The 17,903-nt window shown below is 39.2% G+C and overlaps 1 protein-coding gene across 1 annotated transcript in view; it reads right to left on the bottom strand.

Moving 5' to 3' along the window:
• Positions 1-771: 771 nt before the first annotated feature.
• The window catches only part of RUNX3 (RUNX family transcription factor 3), a 105,382-nt gene continuing 88,250 nt past the window's right edge, over positions 772-17,903 (bottom strand). Inside the window, exon 5 of the mRNA XM_042440238.1 lies at positions 772-2,241. Coding sequence (XP_042296172.1) covers positions 1,718-2,241 — 524 coding nt within the window. The 3' untranslated portion in view covers positions 772-1,717. The remainder of the gene's footprint in view (positions 2,242-17,903) is intronic.

Raw genomic sequence — 17,903 nt, 5'->3', positions numbered from 1 at the left:
AACTTCAGCTGATTCAAAACGCTGCAGCCAGATTGATCACGGGAACAGCTAGATCAGATCATATAACTCCCGTATTAAAATCTCTTCACTGGCTGCCAATTCGCTTCCAGTCCCAATACAAAGTGTTGGTTATTACCTTTAAAGCCCTAAATGGCTTGGGCCCAGGCTACTTGAGGGAACGCCTCTCCCTGCATAATCCACCCTGCACTCTCAGAACTACAGGGAAATTACTACTCGAACACCCTAAGGTAAGATTGGTGATTACCCATCAAAGAGCTTATACAGCAATAGCGCTCACTCTCTGGAATGCTCTTCCGGAAGAGATCCGCCTCAGTGGGACACTGGAAGCCTTCAAAATGGCATTAATAACCTACCTCTTCCTACAAGCTTACCTTCCCAACTCTTTGTAGTGAAAGTACTCCCCAATTGATTATGCTATGTATTTATTTCCTGATTTTAATTTTATATAATTATGCTGTTTTTAGATAACTGTATTCGATTGTTATATTGTAATATTATTTTTAACTGTTTTATATTGTATCATGACATTTGGTCATAATTTTATCTGCTGTACACCGCTTTGATCTCTGGAAAAGCGGTATATAAATAAACAATTTATAATAATAATAATAATAATAATAATAATAATGTGCATTTATAATAATAAATGCCCTTGCTTTACAAACCTCTTTTAAAATGAGGAGTAGCACAGGTTTACAAGTGACAAAGTTTTGTCACCTTAGTGAGAACTAGCTCAGTGATCCTGGGGGAGCAGCAACTGGGGAGATGAATGTGCAGTCTTTTAATATAGATTTTGGAACCAGAAGCAGGAGGAAAAACAGGGCCCAGTCCGCAATCTGTGCCCCAGAAGATAGAGGGAACAGTACCTGTTTTCATACATGACTTTTCATGTATTTTATGCATGGAAAGATTTTTAACTTTAAGTTGATTTTTTTGGACTACAACTCCCAGAACCTCCAGCCAGCATGGTCAGTGGCATCTTAGTGCAACTACTAGCCTGTCACCATTTCCCAATTTTTGTTCTTATTTTGCAGAAGGCCCATGAAAGCAGGTAGCAGCTGTGTTCAGCTTTGAATGTGGCTAGTGTAGGAGATGTGTGTGTTAGATTTCTACTCCATCACACTTAATGACATCCAAAATTTGCAGCCTGACGTGACGACCTTACATTGCCTCCTGGTAAGGCCACCACTGAAGAGTAAAAGGAGTATGGTGCAGAAAATAGTGGTGTTCAGGTTCGGCTTCATTTTGACCTGGATTCACATATGTTTGTCGCCAGCCCTGGTATCTAGAGAGTGAAGTACCTCATTCATTTGTTCATTCATATAGACAATTCATGGCCTCTGAGATGATTGGGTAAGCTTTTCACATACAACCATTATTGCTACAAAGGATTAAAGCATTTCCATTCTATGTACATTCAGGACACAATAAACCGTTGGCTAAGGGGAACCTCAAGGACTGAAGGGAATTTTTGTCTTGAAATGTATAAAAGGTCCAGCCCATCTCCTGTCTGCCTTTACTTAATTAACTTAATTACCTATACTTTGTACAAGAGCAATTTCACTTTGTGATACGTGTTGGAAAATGTTGCCTGTGGCTCTTTGGATGATCTCTTCCTTTTAACAACCAACATAGGACATGGTTGGGCTTTTTAAATTCAGTTAAAGCAGAAGGTGCCTGGTTCACTTGTCCCTTTTCAATATGGTCTCCAGACAGCTTCATCCATTCTCCCAGTTGTTGTCATGGCTGTAGGTGAGTTACTGTGGCTACCATCAGCCTCAACACCGTCGTTCTGGTTAGCGAGGCTGGGATTAATCAAGTTGTTTCCAGCTGATGCGCCTGGGCAAGAAGGAAGCATTCTTGTTGGTGAGCGCTCTCCTCCTGCCACCATGGAGAATTGGTAAGACCCGGATGATGTACCATAGTACAAGTGGTAAGGTGAAGGGTTGGTCTGGAAAGCTCCACTCTGGTTTTGGGTGGAGCTGGGGTATGGTGGAGGAAGGTAAGTATGGTGGAACCGTGTGGTGGTGGGCATGCTGGTCATGCTGATGCCGCCAATCCCCGTAGCAGAAGGTGTAGCTGTGTATGGAAAGGCCGCCGACATCGCACTAGGGTAATGCATCCTGGGGTCTGAAAACCTGGTCTCAGTGAGGCCTGGCAATGCAGAAAAAGGCCGGTCGTACTGGCGTGGATCAGGGAATGGACTCAATTCTGATGTGCCTAGTTGGGGTGGGGGAGAATAGGATGGAGACAAGTAGAGAGAAAATACGTTATTGTAGCTGGAGCTTTTAGCCTCTATAGCTTACGGCGTGAGTCAACTTGTGTGCAAGTAATAAAGCTGTTGCAATTGCGTTTCTAACTTATGGCGACCCTAAGGTGAACCTATCATGGGTTTTTCCTGACAAGCTTTGTTGAGAGGAGGGTTGCCATTACTTTTCCTTGAGGTTGAGAGCATGTGACTTGTCCAAGGTCACCCAGTGGGCTTCATGGCCAAGCTGGGTCCAAAACTCAGTATGCCAACAAGAGTCATACGCCACACTGCCTCTCAGTGATCTAAATCCAGTGGCGACTTGGTAAGTCAACACTTATGTAAGTTGCATTGATTCATTGAGTCTGCTGTAGGTTTTTAAACCGAGGTTGGATGGCTATCTGTCAGGAGTGCTTCAACTGAATATTCCTACATGGCAGGGATGATAGTCCTTGTGCTCTCTTCTTAGCTATCACTGGGTGGTTTGAAGGCTTCTCTTCCCTTCTTGGAGGTTTTCCCTCCCTGCAAAAAGTTTTCAAAAAGGGGAATCAAGCTAGTTTAAAAACCTTAGAACAGATTAGGCAAGAAGGTCAACAATGTAGTTGGTTTCTTTATTGGCAGTTAAAACAAAGATATTATTTGGATAATAGAACTATTGGGATAGACACTAATAAATCTGAACTGAGTTCTTTATTAAGTAGGGGTACTGGATCTTTGTTATGTAAACTGTACAAAATCTTGTTAAAATACAAAATGGAAAAAGAAGTGGTTAAAGATAACATGGTACAATGGTCTAAAATATTGGATGTACTGTACTATAGTCTTTGAACAATGGGAAACCACCTGGAAGAACAGACTGAGATATACCGCTAGCCAAGCAATAAGGGAGAATTACTATCAAGTATTTTTTAGATAGTACATCACTCCAGAAAAATTACATAAAATCTCTAATAAGAACTCTGATCGGTGTTGGAAATGCGGTAAAGAAAAGGGAACCTTTTTTCATTTATGGTGGTCATGTGTAGAAGTTAAAAAATACAGGAAATAGGTCTATATGGAAATCTCTAAAATGTTAAATATAAATTTAAATTTTACTCCAGAATTATTCTTGTTAAATATTATAGAAAAAGATCTAGAAAAAAACACATGGTAGACTGATTTTCTACTTAATATTGACAGCTAGAATGACTCTGGCCCAAGCTTGGAAGCAGCCGAAAACACCTGGGTAAAAAAAACTGTTTGAAGCGGTTGAAGCTGATAAACTGATGAAAATCTTGTGTAGACAAAACACAAAGAAAATCTCAAAGGACTGGAATAATGTACTTAATTATATAAAACAACAATGGAATATTGACTATGATCCTTTTTGATACATTTTAAGTTACTGGATGAAATAGTATTAATGTAGAGGAATTAAGATAGTGATTTGTTCGAAAGCTATGTATGTTATATTACTACTGACTTATATATTTCAACCTCTAAACATTGGTGCAACTTTTTCAATGTGATAAGTATGCAATTTATGTCATATGTATATTTTTAAATCTTTCAATAAAAATTACATAAATAAATATATAAAAGTTTTCTGCAAACCCCCATCTTCTGTGTGAGTAGTGCTTATGTTCATGCCATCCCCATGAGGGGATGGTGTTTATGTTCATAAATAATCATAAAAAACAAAGGGAGTAATTAAACAAATACCGAAGAAGTCTGTAAATAAGCAGAGCTTTGAAAAATGTCTTTGGGCAGCTATAACTTCCAGAGTCCCCCAGTCTGCAATATTCTAAAGCTGTAGTCTAAAAGCAAAACCTTCACAAGCTCTCTTAGCAGAAATGAACATAAGAAGGCCCCTGCTGCATTAGGGAGAGCCAGTGTGATGCAGCGGCATGAATGCTGGACCAGGAGACCAAGATGTGAATCCCTGTCCATCTATGAAAACTCCTTGGGTTAGCTTTGGCAAGTCACACTCTCTCAGCCTCAGAGGAAGACTATGGCAAACTTCTTCTGAACAAATCTTGGCAGGAACACCCTGTGATTAGATCACTTTAGGGTGGCCATAATTCAGAGACAACTTGAAGGCACACAACAGCAGTTGCATTTAGTAAAAGAGTCATCTTGACTGGCATCCTTTTTCCAATACTACCAAACAGATGCTTCTGGAAAGCTCACAAGCAGCATATTACAGTAACGGCTATTCTGTTCTTTGTTCCCAGTGCTTGATCTTCAGAAGTATACTGCCACTGCCCATGGAAATTTCACTTAATTTCTAGTTTGCTGCCAGCCCTGTTGTCTGAGATCACCAGGGAGGATGAACACAGTTAACAAGACACCCGAGAGGATTCCACACATCTACAAAGAGACACATGACTGGAAATCTTCTTGCCAGTTATCTGGGTCCCTGGCTAGCTCTTGGACCCTTCTCCCTTGCCACCCAAGGCCACACATGACAAGCTGGAGCTTCAGGACCATCTGATAAAAAGACCAGATAGGAGGGAAATATTCATGCATGGATCAGTGCCTTGCTGGGAATTGGGAACCTCCAGTTTCTGTGTAAGCCCTTAGTTTCAGATACACCATCGCTTAAGCAATGAGTGCATGTAGACTGTAGAAATAATGCTGTTTGATACCCCTTTAAGTGCTGTAGCTCCATTCTATGTAATCTTGATATTTGTAGTTTTACAAGCCTCCTCTGCTGGTGCTTTAGAAAAGTACAAATCCCAGGATTCTGTTAGATGGAGATAAAATGGTGTCAGATGGCATTATTTCTACAGTGTGTATGTGCCCAACATCGACCTCAGAGCTCCACTCTCCAATACAAAGCCATATTGAACCAGGGAAACAGACACAGACACTGCAATGGCTGGCTAGTCATCCATGAATTTGGAAAGCTCATAATTTTTTTGCATCAGAGACAAACTTTGCTGAGAGTTTTGATAGTGATTTGGGGCATCACTACCAATGAAGCATTTGTGTAATCAGCCATGATGACAACCATGGTGGCTAAGGAATTCTGGGAGCTGCAAGTTCCTCAAAATTATTTTTTTATATATTCTGCCTCTATCGGTATGTTTATCGAAGCATAAACACCTCTTGGCTGGTACAGTGTGTGGGTGTGTGTATGAGCAATAAGCTTGTTTCTATTCTAGTTTTCCACCAAAGGAGGGCTATAAACACGGAAATAAAATTGTTTAGCTCTTCTCTGGGGCTGTGTAGTAAATCGTCAGCACAGCCCTCGGATAGTGAGTCCCCAAGCCAGTCAGTCCATCTGCTTTGGCACCGATATGCGCACACAAACAGAGAGAGAGACACAGCGGGGAAATCTGGAGTCTAGGCAAGGTCTTCTGAGGCCTTCCTCTGGGTGGTCTGTTTGTGCAGAGAGGCTCAGGGGACCCAGCTGATAAACACACAGTTGAAAGCTTGCTTACTGGAGGTCATGCTATTAGTGTTTTTCTTTTTTGTTTCCAACAGCTTTTGAAAAAGAGAGAGAGAGAGGGGGGGGGAAATGTGATTCTAGTTTTCTGGGTAATGGTATTTCATTGAGTCAAAAGGGAAAAAGCAAACCCAAAACGGTTCCTCCCTCATCTCCCAGTTCCAGAAGTGTTCTACCAGTTTTTTGGAAAAATATGCCATGGTTTGTCCAGTTGAATAAGAATTTCAAGTACAAGGAGATATTGGCTGCACCCGTACTGCAGAAATGATGCGGTTTGACATTGCTTTAATGGTCATGGTTCCTTGCAATGGAGTCCTGGGAAGTGCCGTTTCACTTCCTAGAATTCCATCGCATGGAACCACAGCTGTTAAAGTGATGTTAAACCAGATTATTTCTGCAGTGCGGATGCAGCCGTTGTCTCTTAGCCAGTATCCTGGTCTCTTTCATACCGTCAGCCCTCTGTATCCATGGAATTCTTATCCACAGATTCAACCATCCATGGCTTGAAAATATTTAAATAAATATATAAGTTCTAAAAAGCAAGACTTGATTTTGCCATTTTATATAAGAGACACCAATTTACTATGCCATTGCATTTAATGGGACTTGACCATCCACAGATTTTGGTATCCACGAATCAAAGCACAATGTATACCAAGGGCCCACTGTATTAGTACTAGGCAAAGTGTTTAGGTTGATCACATAAAAGCTGAACACAAAATGGAGTCAGAGCATTTACCTTCCTTGAAAGTAGCAAGTTATAAGTAAAGATGCTATCTGTAACATGGTACTTGCACTAAGATAGTATTTAGCCTTGAGATAAGGCTAAATATTTCACAAAACTACAAATCCCAGAGTTCCATAGTATTGAGCCATGGCAGTAAAAGCAGTGTCAAACTGCATTATTTCCACAGTGCAGATGCAGCTTTAAAAAAACAAACACATCATAATAAGTAATATTTACTTGCTCTTTCTAAAACATTGGATATTGGGCAGACGACATTGTGAATTTTTTTGACCATTTTTATGCAGTCTCTATTTTTAAATAAAATCATTATTGTTGTTGCTGTGTGCCTTCAAGGCATTTCTGACTTATGGTGACACTATCATTCTAACACATTTCTTCAGAGGGGGGTTGCCATTGACATTCTCTGAGGCTGAGAGCATGTGACTCGCCCAAAGGCTCTCCAGGGGTTTTTCATGGCCAAGTGGGGATTCCAACCCTCATCTCTAGAGTCATAGTCCAACACTCAAATCACTACACAACACTGGCTGTTAAATAAACTAAATAATTAAAAATACAAAAAACAAAAAGTAACATATATTATTAATGAAATAGTAATATGTTACCATTAAGTAATATTCCAGGTTCTGGGTGTGCAGATTCAGGCCCTAAATCTGATCTGACTTCTCTAATTTAGTGTCAAATTTAATGCTAGTCCCAAATGAATAAACGGATTAAAATGAACAGGACTTGTAACTCACCATTTACATCGATTGCAGTGTAGCTTCTCTAATTAGCACTAATATTTAATTTAGATCTTGGCGATAAATTTTGAACACAGTATATTCAGCTGCTCCTACTTACAAGCTTCTCCACTAACAGGACCCCTAAAAAACAGAGCTCTTCACTAGACCTCAGGAAGAAATAAGCGAAAACCATTGGAGGAGATTGCATACTTACATTGGAATCATATGCATACGGATTTTAGAACTTTTTTGGGCAGCCAAACATACAGCTTGGAAGAAACTGGTTAGAAATATCTAGTTTATTGTAAGACATTCCTTTTCCTTGTAATGAAAGTGTAACTGAACTCATATATTGGTAAAGGATGGTGTCATTCAATTTGTGATCCTATCTTTTAAGTTACTTTTATATTTATAGGATGTGTAGTATTACTTAACCTACTTAACCTGGGATAATCAACTAAAGGGTGGAAGAAGAATATCGCATACCATATATACTTGACTATAAGTTGACCTCATATATAAGTCGAAGGACAGGTGTCGGGGCCAAAATTATGGATATTGATATGGTCTGTGGATAAGTCAAGGGTAAAACTTAAGGGCATATAACAAAGGATCTAAAGCAGTGATTCCTAAACTCTAGTCTTCCAGATATTTTAGACTTCAGTTCCCAGAAGCGTCAACTATCTTGACCAATGTTCTGGGATTCTGGGAACCAAAGTCCAAAACATCTAGAATGCCAGAGTTTGGGAATCACTGATCTAAAGGATGAAGGAAAGGAAAACAATGCCAAAGAACCTACAAAAATTCTAGCACACACTAAAGGCTGGATGGATGAGAGAGTAGAGGGGGTCAGTGCTTCCAGGACAGACTATACTCTTGCATTTCACCAGGGGATGTTTATATATATGACTTAAAGTACAGTACTTACAGGATAAGTTGACTCAGGTTTTTTGGATCAGTTTTTGACTAAAATCTCTAGATTTATACATGAGTACATGTAGTAAGTATATACTCATCATCAGCATTTAATCAGCATGAGGAATGGTATGAGCTGCAATTCAGCTACATTCAGAGAGCCACATAGTTCCCATCTCCATGATATAGGTTAAACAGTGGGTCTTCCACATTCATTGCAGTTAGGTGTGCAGGCTTCCCATCAAAGTGAGAAAACCGCAAATATAAAACCACTATTTTTTTAACCTGAGAGAACACCTCTCTAGGAATCTCTAGGTCCTCTAGCACAACTCTGGAGTCAACATCTTCTGGGAGCTGACCATAGCGGAGGACCTATAAATGCCCTGAAAAGTCTTCTCTCTAGGAATTACTAGGTCCTCTAGTGTGACTTCTGGCAGACATTGACATAGAGATGCACTGGAGGACCAAGAAATTTCCAATGAGAACATATTAATCAAATCAGTGAATAATCAAATATGCCAAGGTCAAAGCTGCAAATGTGGAGGGTGACATTTAATCTAGCTAGCATAAAAAGGCTCTTCTAAATGTAGGGCCTTTCAAGTTTGTCAAATAATTGGCAGGTACAAATAGTCCTCTATTGTCTTTAAATATAAGGTATGAAACTGACTGGCTTATATGAATTTGAAAGTCAATGTCTTTAATGTGTTGAGCAATGTCTATCTTAGTTTTATCAAACCCTAACATTTGCGTGCTATTCAGATCGTGGAAATAATCCAGGATGAATCCACATTGAACTTTTGTTGTTCACATGCAACCCAAATGTACCTACTTAACCTGGGATAATCAATGCCACTTTCCCCCTGAGTTTTTAAAAAAAAGATATTGCATCACTGGATCCAAATAGATCTGCCATTTTGACTGCATTCACACTGTCAACTCCATGTTTATTTGAGTGCTGGCACACATGAACAACCAAACTCCCAGAAATGCACATAGCTGCGGATCGATAGTGTGAACAACCAACCCGGAATACATGAATGAGCTCATTTGCATCGTTCTGCTAAAAACAGCAATGTCTAAATGACCCCTTGGATATAAGAAGGATGACTGTAAATATGCTGTGCGCTATCCATGTTTTAACAATAATGTCTCTTGGAGGCAAAATAGATAGCAAGAACCAAAACGGTTCAGCTGAACTGCACAGCCTCCAAGCAAACTGATTTAGTTAGGAATGTTAGGTTTTAATGACATTCCCCCCGGCTTGAATTTTTTGTTGTTGTTGTTGTTGTCTAACATTGGAGTGGGAGTATTTTCCACTCTGTTTCCCTTTCCTCATTGCACATAATATACTTTATGCCCTCCTACCTTGCCCCTATCCTAATCCTGTGTAACAATTTTAGCACATTCATGCTCCCTTCACATCCTGAGCCTGCTGGCTTGTCTGCGCTTTTGCCCTTCCTCCTCTTCGTCGTCTTCTTCTTCCTCCTCCTCTTAGGCAATGCTGGCTATGAGAATTCCAAGAGATGGATATCTTGAAATAAACAGCAGGCAGGCGCCATTTGCTCTTCGGCAGCATACGGCAGAGCGAAAGGAAGGGCTTACGTTCCTTCATTATGTTTCATGTGGCCATAAATAATATTCCATAAAGAGCAAATTCAAATAAATAGCAAAGTGCTCAGGGCACATTTCCCCTTTCTTTTCCTCTCTAATGCACTCCCAAAGTTTTTGGAGAGGCTAAATTTTATGAGTCTGAGCTTGCAACACTTGCCAATTGCCACTCCTGCAAATGTAAAAGCAGCCGTGTAAATGTGCTAATTACAAAACAAAACAATGTGGAAGGGGGGGAGCTGCACAAAATACCATTGGTAGACCTCTCTCTCATCTATGAATTCCTTCCTGTTACATGCAAATGGGAACACACAGCAGCTTCAGGTGCTATTCTGATAAAAGAAAGTTCTTTAAAAATGGGGAGGGGGGGCAGAAATACATGAATTTTAAATGCATTCAATTAAGTGTTTTTTGGGGGAGGCTGCCATCACCTCCTCCAGTAAAACCCAGTATAATCGATCTCGGGGTGTGTTTTTTTAGTTTTCGTGAAAAAAATCACATTGTCATCTGTGTGAATAAATGATGCAGATAGACCTGGGATAAAACTCTACATGTTTTGATCGTGTTACCAAATCATCTGCATCATAAACTTCATCTTTGTTCACAGGGCAGAATGTGTGCAGATGAGGTTCTGATAAAGAAAAATAGCATGGACAACAAAGTGGGAATGCATGAGTGAGATTTTTCGCATACCTACGTTGCAAAACGAAACGTGCGAATAACCCCTATCTCTCCTGTGCTGTGGCTGACTAGTTTTTGCTTTATTATTTATTTAGGTCCTAAAAAAAATCCCACCTTTAAGAACAGTTGTTTTCCCGACAGCAACTCCCGCACAAAGGAGAAACCGAAATAGCAAAGGAGCCATTAAAAATTTCATACTATCAAACCAACAAGAAACATTCATCAGCCAAAGAGTCAGCATGAAGAATGAAATCAGTCATTAAAAACCTTGACAGAATGAAAAGGCCATTTGTTTCTCTGCCTCCAAACCCCTTGAAACAACAAGAAAGGAGGGGGCTGATCAGATTTGCCCAGCCTATTTAAGGATGCAGCCCAAAGGCTGGCAGCTGAAGGGATGTTGGTAAAAGGCTGCTCCATAGGGGAGAAGGCAGCCCATGATGTGACTCAACTTATGTGGCTCAAGGTCCTCGGTTATGCCTGTGGAAAGTTCAACAGGCGTAAATGTCCAGCTGGTGTTGAGGATTCATTCACACATTCCTAAGCCTCCTTGTTTACTTGGCACTAGAAGAGCAGGAGGAAGGGTCAGTAGGAAGGAAAATATATCTACCACCTCAACTTCTGTCCCACCTTCATGGAAAGTGAAGGACTTTGGAAGTGGGTCTTACTCTGCCCTTCCATTCCCTGCAAATAGCACAGGCAATAGGATTGCTCCAGAAGCCACGAATTTGCATGTGTGCGTGCACTGTTTGCCTTCAAGTCATTTCTGACTTATGCGACCCTAAGGCAAACCTATCATGGGGTTTTCTTGACAAGTTTCTTCAGAGGAGATTTGCCTGTGCCATCCTCTGAGGCTGAGAGTGTGTGATTTGCCCAGGGTCACCAAGGTCACGGCCGAGTGGAGCTTTGAACCCTGGTCTCCAGAGTCATAGTCCAATGCTCAAACAAAACCACTACACTATTTTGGCTCCCAATGAATTAGCACAGACCTTTGCAATTGTGTATACTAGGGATGGACAATTTTGGCATGGCAGATAAGGGGTGCAAAATTAGGCTTTGGAAGGGTAAAAATCAAACTTCCCTTTTTGGGGGGGCAGAGGGGAAGACTGTTTTAACATTTGAAAGGACACACTGGGGATGTACACCTTGTTTTAGTTCCCAGGCCACAATCTTACCTTAATTTCCCATGAAAATGCCATAATTGTTAATGTTGCAATGGAAAAAAAAGTAGGCAGGATGGTGGCATATAGACTTTGGTGTTCCTTGGCACTATCATTAACTTGAATACTGATATTGTCTTAGGAACTTAAGAATTAACTTAAAAATTAATACTAATGGTATTCGTTAGCATCTTGCAAAGGGTTCAGCAACAGCTAGTTATAACTACATAAGAGTTACAAACTTTTAAAAGTTGAAATGGCTACTAACAACAAGGAAGAGTCACTGCAGGTGTGGCACATGCAAGAAACAAATACTAGAGCCCCTGTTTTTAAACTCTGGGTGGTGCAATGGGGTGGAGAAGCTGGCTAGCTGTGCATGTTGTGTGTCTTCAAGTCACAGGGCTTTCTTGGTAAGTTTCTTCAGAGGGATTTGCCATTGACATTCCTTGAGGCTGAGAGAGTGTGAGTTGCCCAAGGTCATCCAATGGGCTTTCACGGCTGAATGGGGAAATGAACCCAGGTCTCCAGAGTCATAGTTCAATGCTCAAACCACTATAGCATGCCAGCTACTGTTAGGAAAAGAATTCTGGTTTTGATAGTCCTTCAAGCAAATCCATGAGATCAAGCACAGCAAATTGTAATGCTCAGTACATCCAAAGATAAGCAGGATGTGAGTCACTGTTAGAATGTCTCAGACTTTTCTAAACTATTGTATACATTTACCCAGAAGACCATCAGTTACCATCATAACATAGATTAAGAAACCAAACACTTTTCTACTAAAGTATAACCAGGTGGTGACACAGGGCTTTATCATACAGGCAAAAAAGACAGGAGCATAGCGGGATGCTCTCATCAATATCGCACAATAACACAAAGATTACATAGGTAGATAAACAGATAGATAGATGATAGATAGCTGAAAAAGTGCACCGTACCTATTTTTAAAAGTACACAGGTGTTAGTTTATCAATAGTCAAATAATATTCAGATGTATATTCTTTTTGTGGATTTTTCGGGCTGTGAGGCCATGTTCTAGAAGAGTTTATTCCTGATGTTTCAGCAGCTGTGGCTGGCATCTTCAGAGAATGGTGGCATGGAAGAGAGTGGGGTATATACACTGTTGGTTGAGAGGAAGCTATTTGCATGTTAATCTGTGTATAATAAAGGAATATACTCTTCTAAAACGTGGCCTCACAGCCCAAAAAAACCCGCAAAAAATTATGGATGCCGGCCGTGAAAGCCTTCAACTTCACAATATTCAGATGATTGTTTATGAAGATGTATAATATTCAGATGTTTGGTTATCCAGAACACATTTTCCTGAAATACAAATTTTCCTTGCCCATGTTCAAGGCAGCTTTATAGATTTTATCCCAACTTTTGGGGAAAAAAAATCTGCTCAAAACATGAAGGTTACTCATTCTTGGAATAAGAATTCACTCCCTGCATGCTGCAGCGTTGCTTTTGTTCTTTTGTTAATTAAATTTTGTGGGCGGGAAACCTGTCTGTTTTAATTTCTGTTGTACAGCACATAATGTTATATTTTAGGCATTTAAAATTACAAAGTGATGAGGACGAGGATAAAGCTGAGGCAGAGGAACGTCCTGGGAGGAAAGGACTACGTGTTTTCCCTTGTGCATTTTGAATCAGTTACATGAAGCCAGTCATCAAGGGCAACTCCAAAGGCGAGCATCTCAGATGCCTCAAGCAAACGCAGTCAGTTTAGGTGAACCACAGAGGCAAATGGTGCAGCTACTGCCAAGCAAGGCTACAGATATCTAGTGTGTTTGTGTTTGTGTATGTGTGTGTGTGTGTGTGTGTGTTTTGTATGAGGGAGGGAGGGAGAAGGTTGAATGTTTGTATGCTCTCCCAGGAAAGCAAACTCTCTCCAAATAGAAAGCTAGGATATAATAAAAAAAGGTTCAGCTTAATTCTCTGAAGATGCCAGCCACAGATGCCAGCGAAACGTCAGGAATAAACTCTTCTAGAACATGGCTACATAGCTACAAAACCCCACAAAAAACGACAAATGCCAGCCATTAAAGCCTTCAACTTCACATTTTTTTTTACTTTAAAAGAGCATGAAAGACCAGTCTCTTCCGGCAGGCTTATCCAGATGATTTTTAAACTGTGAATTTTAAGTGATGAATTTTAAATGTGGACTCTTTTCATACATGTATATTTTATTTGTCCATTTAAACTCATGTGTATTGTAACGAATGTGTTTTAACTGATGTTGTTTGTTAATTGTTGTTGTTTCCCACCTTGATCCACAGGGGGAAGTGGATAAGAAATAAATTATCAATATCCATCCACCCAAAATTCTATCCATATATATATATATATATATATATATATATATATATATAACTTGTATATACTTTAATATGAACCTGCCATGGAAACATACAATTCTCCCTGCAGCTATATATGTGTGTGTGTGTGTGTGTGTGTGTGTGTGTGTGTGTGTGTATATACTTGTATATACTTTAATATGAACCTACCACAGAAACACACAGTTCTCCCTGCAGCTTGAATTGGTAAGTCCAAGGAAAGCATGGACACTTACTTCAAAGCATGACACATACACATACACCCTTCTGTTGTTGATGATGCCGTTGTTGTATGCGTTCAATTCATTTCCAACCTATGACAATCCTAAGGTGAACGTATCACCTTCTTGTTCAGAGGGGGTGTGCTTTTGCCTTCCTCTAAGGCTGATAGAATGCGACTTGCTTACCCAGTGGGCTTCCACTGCCAAGTGGGGATTTGAACCCAGAGTCCTAGTTCAATTTCCAAACCACTAAACCATGCTGGCTCCTACTCTTCTGTTAGCTGTGTGTATTTAGAATTCAAAGAAGCCCTTTCATGTATTAAAAGGACATGTAAGAGTGGATGTCTTACAACAGGACAGGTATCGCTTTCGGTCCCACATGGGAGAAAAGCAGAATATAAATAAAATAAATAAATAAACCTCACTGCCGAGGAGTTGGAGGGCTGTAAGGAGAAGCCCAATGTGCATATTTGTGTGTATATTCTGGGGTGAGTGCTGAGCCAATGAGGATTATGCAGAGCTTGGAATATGCTACATGTCCAGGCAGCCATCCTCTCTCAGAGATTCTGGGATGTATGAACCAAGAAATGAACTTTTCAGAGTCCATAGATTATCATAGTATATCACAAGCGTTGTTTGCTTTTTGGGCCCTTACAGCTCTTATCCCACACAGATATCTATACCAACAGTTAAGTATAAATGATATACTTTGTTTATCTATTATTATTTATCATGAACTGTACAATTTCTGAAAGTCAAATAACTTTGCTTTCCCCTTTGATTAATTTCCTTCCCTTTCAAATCTTTTCTTCCGAATTGTTAAGTCAATTCTTTTCTTCTACATCAATAAATCACTAAATCTCTCTTAATCCCCCAGTTTTCTTCCCAGTATTGTAATACTGGAAGACAATCTTCTTTTAATCTGTCCATAGATTTATTGTTAACCATACAAGTCAGCCTGTCCATTTCCTTTAATTCTTGTAGTTTAATTATTCATTCTTCTACCATTGGTGCCTCATTTCCCCCCCAATTTTTTGCGATTACTATTCTTGCTGCTGTTATAAGATATAGTAGAAGTCTCCAATATTTCTTCTCATCTTCTTTTTTCAGGGATGATGTTATATTCAACAGGTAGAGCTCTGGATGCATACTATATTGTATCTTTAAGATTTTTGAAATATTTAAATGGACTTTTGCCCAATTTTTTTTAATTTTTATGCAGTTCCACCACAAATGGTATGAAGAACCAGAATTTTGATTGTAACGCCAACATTTATCCTCTGATAGTTTATATATTGTCTTCAGTTTCCTAGGAGTGAAGTACTATCTGTTCACTATTTTCATATAATTCAATTTCAAATCTTGTGATGCTGTAAATATGTTGGCCTGTGTCCATGCTTTCTGCCATTCATAAGATATCGGATGTCCTATATCTTGTGCCCATCGTACCATGCTCTCCTTTATGGTTTCAGTTTCCAGGTCCCTGTTTAGTAATATTTTGTAAATTTTGGATATTTTCTTCTTATCTTTCTTCGACCAAATTTCATCTAATTCAGTACCTTCTGTTTCTATTCCAGTATTCTTTAGATCTTCTTTAAATTTTCCTTTAATCTGTTTGTAAATAAACCAATTAAGTTGTTTCCCTTCTTTAGCTAATTCTTCTCTTTGTTTTAGTACTTTCTCTCCTTTAATATCCGTTTTTACTAGATCTTTATATGTCTGCCATTTTTGCTCTCCAGACAGCTTCTCAAAAAAAGCTTCTTGTGTAGAAGTCCAAATTGGAATTTTATTATAGAATATTTTTAAAATTTTTATCCATGTCTCCATTAATGCCTTCCTTACCGGATGTGTGTTTTGTCCTCTCTCTGGCGATCATATGACGAGTAAGCATGCCAACCATGTTTAAGTCCATACCCTTCCCAGTTTAATATTTTGTTACTTTCCAATTTTATCCATTCCTGTATCCATGAGAGATTACAAGCCCATGTGTATAATTTTAAATCCGGCACAGCATATCTACCTCTTTTTTTAATACCCTTTAGCACTTCCTATTTAATTCTTGGTCTTCCTCTCTTCCAGATGAATTGTTTCATATCTTTTGTACATTGTGTTATGAAATCTTCTTTGCACAGAATTGGGAGATTGGACAACAAAAATAATATTTTTGGAAGGTAAGACATCTTTATAAGTGATATTCTTCCTAAAATTGAAAGATTAAGTTTGTTCAACTTTATTAGATCTTTTTGCAGCTCCTTCATACTTTTTTTAATAATTATTCTCAAAAAGATCTGAGTTATTATTGATAAGCCAGATGCCTAAATATTTGATTTTATTTGCTATTTTACAACCAATTTTTAAATCATTAATTCCTCTTCCTTTCCCCCCAAATTTTTAGTTAATATCCAAATTTTGTTTCTATTTGTTTTCATTCCTGCATATTCTCCAAATTCTTTAAATTCTCTCATTAGGTGTTCCGCTCCTGTAGAGAGATCCTCTACTATTGCCACCATATCATCTGCAAAGGCTAGTAATTTCTTTTCTTGTCCCCTTATTTTGTTGCCTTTTATATCTTCATTATTCCTTATAGCATTTAGTAATATTTCTGTCACCATGATAAACAATAATGGAGACAAGGGACAGCCTTGTCTCGTTCCTTGCTAATATTGAATTCCTTGGTCTTATTTCCATTGATTATTAATTGGGCAGCTTGATTTTTATAGATTATTATCTTTGAGGTTCATGAAGGGGCTCTGTGCACACATATTAATGCATGTGCCAGAGTCATATGTGACAAGATGAGGCCAAAAATGGTATCCATGGTAAAAGAGTATGGCTACCCAGTATGGCTGCATGGCCCCTTCATTTGTTCTTTCAAACTTTCATTTAAAAATAACTTATCAAGACCAGGGGTTTCAAAACTCAGAAATCCATAGCACTGAACCAAGGAAGTTAAAGTGATGTCAAACTGAATTATTTCTATAGTGCAAATGCAGCCAAGGAAGGCATGGTTACTCCATTAAATCTCCATCTCCATCCTTATCCCTCTATCTATCTATCTATCTATCCATTCATCCATCTGAACTTTCTCTGGTGCCTCAGATCAATTTGCCTGACATTACCAACTCACTCTGCTTCATGGTAGGGCCAGCCTTCATCATAAAGTGGAATTAAAAGGTTTTTAACTGTTACTTTCTCTCACCTTTTCACTCCATCTGCATCTGGATCTGACAATGCTTTCCCCCTAACACATAGCTAAACTGTGAGCAAAATACAACAGTCAAATAATCTTCTTTTTCTTTTAAAATACACACAAAACCACAGATTTTTATGGCTTCACCTTTGAAAAATTTACTACAGCCCAACTTGTATTTCTAGATTTTTTTCTTTTTTTGCCTGCTCCTGTATTTCTTTCTTGAGGGCTCCAGCAATTGGGAGGGCGAATATTTTGCTTGTCGGGCTGCCAATCAAAATATTTGAAGGAAATGTTTATTTTCTTCTTGAAATCGCACCAGCTGCTGCTTTAACTGAATAAGCCCATTTAGAAGTAAGAATTTAACCATTGTGAGAGCAAACCAAGCACCCGCACACTCCAAATATCTGACCCGATCTATCAACGGAAATGGCAGCACTTTGGATCAGGCAACTGGGAAGCGAGGAATGTGTGTTCAACCAGAGGTCATCATCATCCCACCTAGCGCAATGTTGCGCTCTTGTAGGACTGGCCATTGGGAGTTAGGAGTGGCAATGAAAAAAGACCCCAGTTTTGCAACTTGTGCTCTTTCCTTTTTCTTTTCTGTTTCTCATTGCACAGTTCCT

Source organism: Sceloporus undulatus, chromosome 9, assembly GCF_019175285.1.
Source record: "Sceloporus undulatus isolate JIND9_A2432 ecotype Alabama chromosome 9, SceUnd_v1.1, whole genome shotgun sequence".
Lineage (NCBI taxonomy): Eukaryota > Metazoa > Chordata > Lepidosauria > Squamata > Phrynosomatidae > Sceloporus > Sceloporus undulatus.
Note: the sequence above shows the minus strand (reverse complement) of the source record. Positions and strands in the feature narration are given on the sequence as shown.